The sequence below is a fragment of the Hevea brasiliensis genome, chromosome 16 (assembly GCF_030052815.1).
Source record: "Hevea brasiliensis isolate MT/VB/25A 57/8 chromosome 16, ASM3005281v1, whole genome shotgun sequence".
Lineage (NCBI taxonomy): Eukaryota > Viridiplantae > Streptophyta > Magnoliopsida > Malpighiales > Euphorbiaceae > Hevea > Hevea brasiliensis.
Window position 1 is genome coordinate 69,794,250 of NC_079508.1, and position 4,808 is coordinate 69,799,057.

A 4,808-nucleotide genomic window follows, 5' to 3' on the forward strand; every position below is an offset into this window, starting at 1 on the left:
AATTTTATTTTAATTTATTTTTTAATTATAAATTTAATTATTATTATTATTAAATAATATTTAACTTAATAAATTTATTTTAATAATTATTAATATTATATTAAAAAATACATTTTACCTTTTGACTATAAGAATAACATTCATTCATATTCTTTATCATTTAGAACGAGTTTATGATATTAATATTTAAAAATTTTAATAAAATTTAATTTATATTTAATATAATTAATTAAAAATTTTAATATTAATAAATTTTAATATAATTTTAAAATATAAAAAATAAATATTAAAATATATTATTAAAATAAAATAAAAAATAATTGCACGAGTAATACGATTAGCTTAAATTATTTACAATGATACCAAAATCCAAATATATATAGATGGATTGGGATCCCCACCGCAACCACTTCCATCCGAAATCGAAATTGATGCCGTGTCCTTCAATGGAAAAAAATAAAAAAATAAAAAAGAGAAGAAAATCAATATCAAATCTCAAACATATCTTTGACTTGAACAACAATATTCCAATTTCATTGGATGAAAAAGATCAATGCACTTCTAATGTTTCTTTTTTTAATTCAACTTCTAATTTTACTAACAAAAATGTTTCAAAAATTGTGATTGGTTGGTGAATTTTATTTGGATATCATTCTCAAGTATAATAAATTATATATTTAAAATAAAAATAATAATGTTAGAAGAATTTCATGGAGTATATATAATAAGTTAACAAGTGACTTTTAATCCATGGTCTAATGCCAATGGATTGCTTCAGAAGTCCTAACTTGCAACTCTGGTACTCTTTTGGTGAAAGGGAGAGAGAGCGCAAAGAAATCTGCTGAACACTTGTCCCAACTGCCAAGTCTAAATGGGCTTAGAAGCATTGGTATTTGATTGGACTTTCATAAGATGATGATGGGCTTTCAATGAGAGGAACATCCCAGCTGCTTACTGATGGGCTCGTCATGGTCAAGCTGGACATGGGCGAAATGATCTTGGCCTTTTTGTGTTGGAGAGATATTAGGCCAGTTGTTTATGATTATGGCCTAGCAGACTCTCATCATTCACGTAGGGAAGCCCAGAAATGTGTTGATCTAGGTTAATGGTGAGTGAGGTGCATTAAAAATGGTTTGAAGGGGACATAGAAAGAGGCTGCAGTCGTACTCGTAGCTCCTCCATACTCATGTTAACATTCAACATTGCTCTAGAAGAGTTACTAATTGAACCTTGTTGCAGAGAAAAAAAACCTCCATTTTGGATTCTGACACATGGGGTCTCATGATTGTGGTTCTCGGATTTGTTGAAAATTATGTTGTTTTTAGTTTTTACCCGTTGCTGTTGGGCTTCCTCCCCTTCTTTGATTCCATCCCTTGTCATGTGAAATACACATTCTGCATTCCCACCCACATTTTGGTGTCTGAACTGTTGTTGAATTACCAGCTCATATGATCTGCTTGCCTTTGTTTCGACAAGTAGAACAAACCATGAACGGATTCCTTGAATTAGTTTCCTCTAAATTAATAACCATTTTAGGTTGCACCTTCAACCAATAATCCATATTGTAGTGGCCTATCTGCGTCAGGATCTTGTGCTTGGTTGTTTTGGGAAATAGTTTCTTTGGACATGGCCTAACTTGCCAAGGAAAAAAGAACTGACCTGGAGGACGCTCATATTTAAATTGGATCCAATCCTATTCCCATTTCTCTTTCGGTTTTGGAAACCTATTGCCTATTGGTAAAGGTTTCTCAATATCAACCAACAATTCCATTCTCTGATAACTTACACACGCCATAACACTATCCTGAGCAAGATATACTTGCCTGCAAATACCTTACTTTCTCTGCATATTCTTTATTCATTTGATTTGGTGCCAATCCATGCACTTGAACCCAAAAAGGTGACGTAGTGAAATCCACTTGATATATTGGGATATCTGGTGGCTATTCTTTGAGAATCAGATGGTGATTGAAAACTGACCAAAGGGACTCCCTCTATGACTTGCTTCATATCAGCTTCGTGTAGCAAAGAGAAGGTTTTTTAGGTCATACGTGGTCTGCAAATTTCTCTACTTGAAAATCTGTCATATTTAGGACTTTATTTATCACCGGGTCTGGGGTTTTTCATGGTAGGAAGTTGGGTCGTTGGGCTGAGTTTAAAGGCTTAGATCAGACTAGTACAAAAGCTCCCAAATGGCGACTAATTGGACACAGCTTATATTCTTTGTGCATTTCCTATCTACACATACACAAATGGACTAATTAAAATGTGGTGGGACAAAGGTTACTTCCATTTTCTGTGTTTTACTTTTTTCGCCATAAAATAAGAATTAATTTTCATTATTTATTTACGGTCAGCTAAGAAGGATAACTTTTTATATAGTTTAATGTGTAATGATTCATTTAATCTCCTCCAAAAAAAGAATAAAAAGGGGCAATTTGAAGATATTTGACTGTGTCTCCATCCTAATTAAGTCCAGATTTTCTCCCCTGGTTCATAATTTGATATCTTACTTTTGTTGCCAGAGATTGAATGGAAAATGAGAAGAAGAAACACTTAATTATGAAGGAATTCTATTCAACCATTTTTCAAAGAATTTTTTGAAGTAAGCTTGCTTTAAATTGTGCTGAAGATGTACTAAACACTTGTTAATGCGAAGAAAAATCATATCTTTCTGAGTTAGCCTGAGTAAATTCAAATTTCCAGCACCACAAACTAAAACTATCAAGAACAAAGAATCTGTTGAACAATCTCAAGGACAAAAAGAACCTTAAATTAAATATTTACACTTCTCTACTCCACAAGAGAAGAAATTAGGTCGAGTAAAACAAGAAAGTACAATTCACACCTAGAAATGCATACTTCGCCACAAAACCTGGTGGCTGGAGCAATATGCCTATGAAAATCCACATTTTAGGTTCAACATTTACATAGTTCATACAACCATGAACAAATTTGAACCAGGGATCATAATTACCTAAAATATCCCTTGTTTCAAGCTTCAAGATTGCTATTTAGTAAATGTTGTGTGCCAAAGCTATACTATAGGTTGAGAAACTTTGCCAGCATTGTCCACCAGTTCAAGAATATCTGTTCTGCTCCTAACAATCCTATGAAAAACCTCTCTAATTTGCATCTGCAAAGGCACCAATCCTTCTTCAATTCTCCAACAAATCTCCGCCAGTTCTGCCACCTGCGCCGTCACCTCATCCATCTTCTCCGTCTCCCCCGGAAATTGGAACCCATCAGTAAATTCAATTAAGCTCTGCCCCAACTTCTCCATCTTCTGCAATTCCTCCAGCAACCCAGCTGAACATTTTTTCTCCTTCTTCTTCCACTCCTCTGCAATCCTCTCTTGCAGCGCAATTATGCTATGTGCCCAGGCCAAGTGCCTGGGAATCTGAAAATGAGTAGCCAATCCACTCCTCTCTTGACACGGCACTGCAGCCACCAGAGCCCACATCACAAACACCATAACAGAGCTCAATATATAAACAGGTGAAGCCAATCCCGTGGGTTCTCCACCTCGAGGTGCTACAAGATTGGAATACATGGCTAGAATCTGCTTCGACGCAGACCAATTTTTAGCCACGATCATTGACAAAGACCGGAAGTTGCCCACGGCTCGTTCCTTATTAGCCCCTGCAGTATTCCCTCTTCTCCCAAAAGACCACGTTCTCTCGGCACCCTTACAATTATTCTCTTTATCATCAATTGTCATCGCAGTTAGCATGGAACTCAAAGCTTTTCTCGCTCGCTTCACTTGACCATCACCTATCGGCTTCTGCTTCAAAGCAGAGACCGCAATTTCAGCGAATCTTTTACACTGACGCACGGAATCAATCCCACTGGACACTGCATTACAGATATCGAGAGCTTTAACAGCTCGTTCCATGAGCTCAGGAATCAATCGATCCAACGGTGGCTTGCAGATTTGTGAAGGGTCGCGACCCATGATAAGAACAGTGTTGAACTCAGCCTCGCAGCACAAGAACACATCCACAAGTTTCCTCAACCAGGAAATAGACATCAGAGGTTCACTGGAGATGAGCTCCTCCGACGGAGACAATAAACCAGCGAACCAATCAGCCACGTGCTTCTGAAAAAGCTCAAGGTCCTCGAGTTCCTGCTCATGGTTGCCGTCCATGGAGATCACCTGGTTCCGGCGGATGCTGATTCGCCTAAGAAACGATGACTGGTACTCCGTTGCAGGCATTTTCTTTAAAGATTTTGAACTCAATAATAAGAAGTCAGAAACTGAGAGAAAGAAAGGAAGAAGAAAGATAAAATAGAGAGAGAGGAGACAAAGAAAAAAAAAAACAAACACAGAGAGAAGCCCAAGATACAGGAGACGTTTAGGTGGCATATATATACGAGAGAAATACGTGGGTATGGCTTCTCTGTCTAGGACAAGACCGTTTCTTGTGGACGCGCAGCACTGGGGCTTATTTTCTACTTCTTCAATCTTGTCGAAATGTCAGAGCGAAAAATAATAATTAAATAATAATAATACAACTGCAACAAAACATCAAAAGGGAAAAGTAAAAGCTCTCTTTGACCGGGTAATAGACTCACTCGCTTCGATTCCCTACTATGCGACCTCACGATCACCTTTGCACGCCTTCGACATCAACTTTGTTGCTGGCCGTTCACCTTTTGTTCTTTTGTTGATCATATCTTGGTGGACCCTACTATATCGAAGACTTAGATCTGAATTTTTTTTAGTGTACAAAGTAATATGGGCCACATTGACTTGGTGTTGCCCATATGGATTTAAGGTCATTAGCCAGCCCCACCCATGTAGGCTC

At 37.2% G+C, this 4,808-nt stretch overlaps 1 protein-coding gene across 1 annotated transcript; it reads right to left on the bottom strand.

Annotated features, from left to right (window-relative positions):
- Positions 1-2,740: 2,740 nt before the first annotated feature.
- Positions 2,741-4,345, bottom strand: LOC110656122 (protein ROH1-like). The gene has a single exon (XM_058138234.1). The coding sequence runs from the start codon at positions 4,214-4,216 to the stop codon at positions 3,038-3,040; it is 1,179 nt and encodes a 392-aa protein (XP_057994217.1). The 5' UTR covers positions 4,217-4,345; the 3' UTR covers positions 2,741-3,037.
- Between the last annotated feature and the right edge of the window lie 463 nt (positions 4,346-4,808).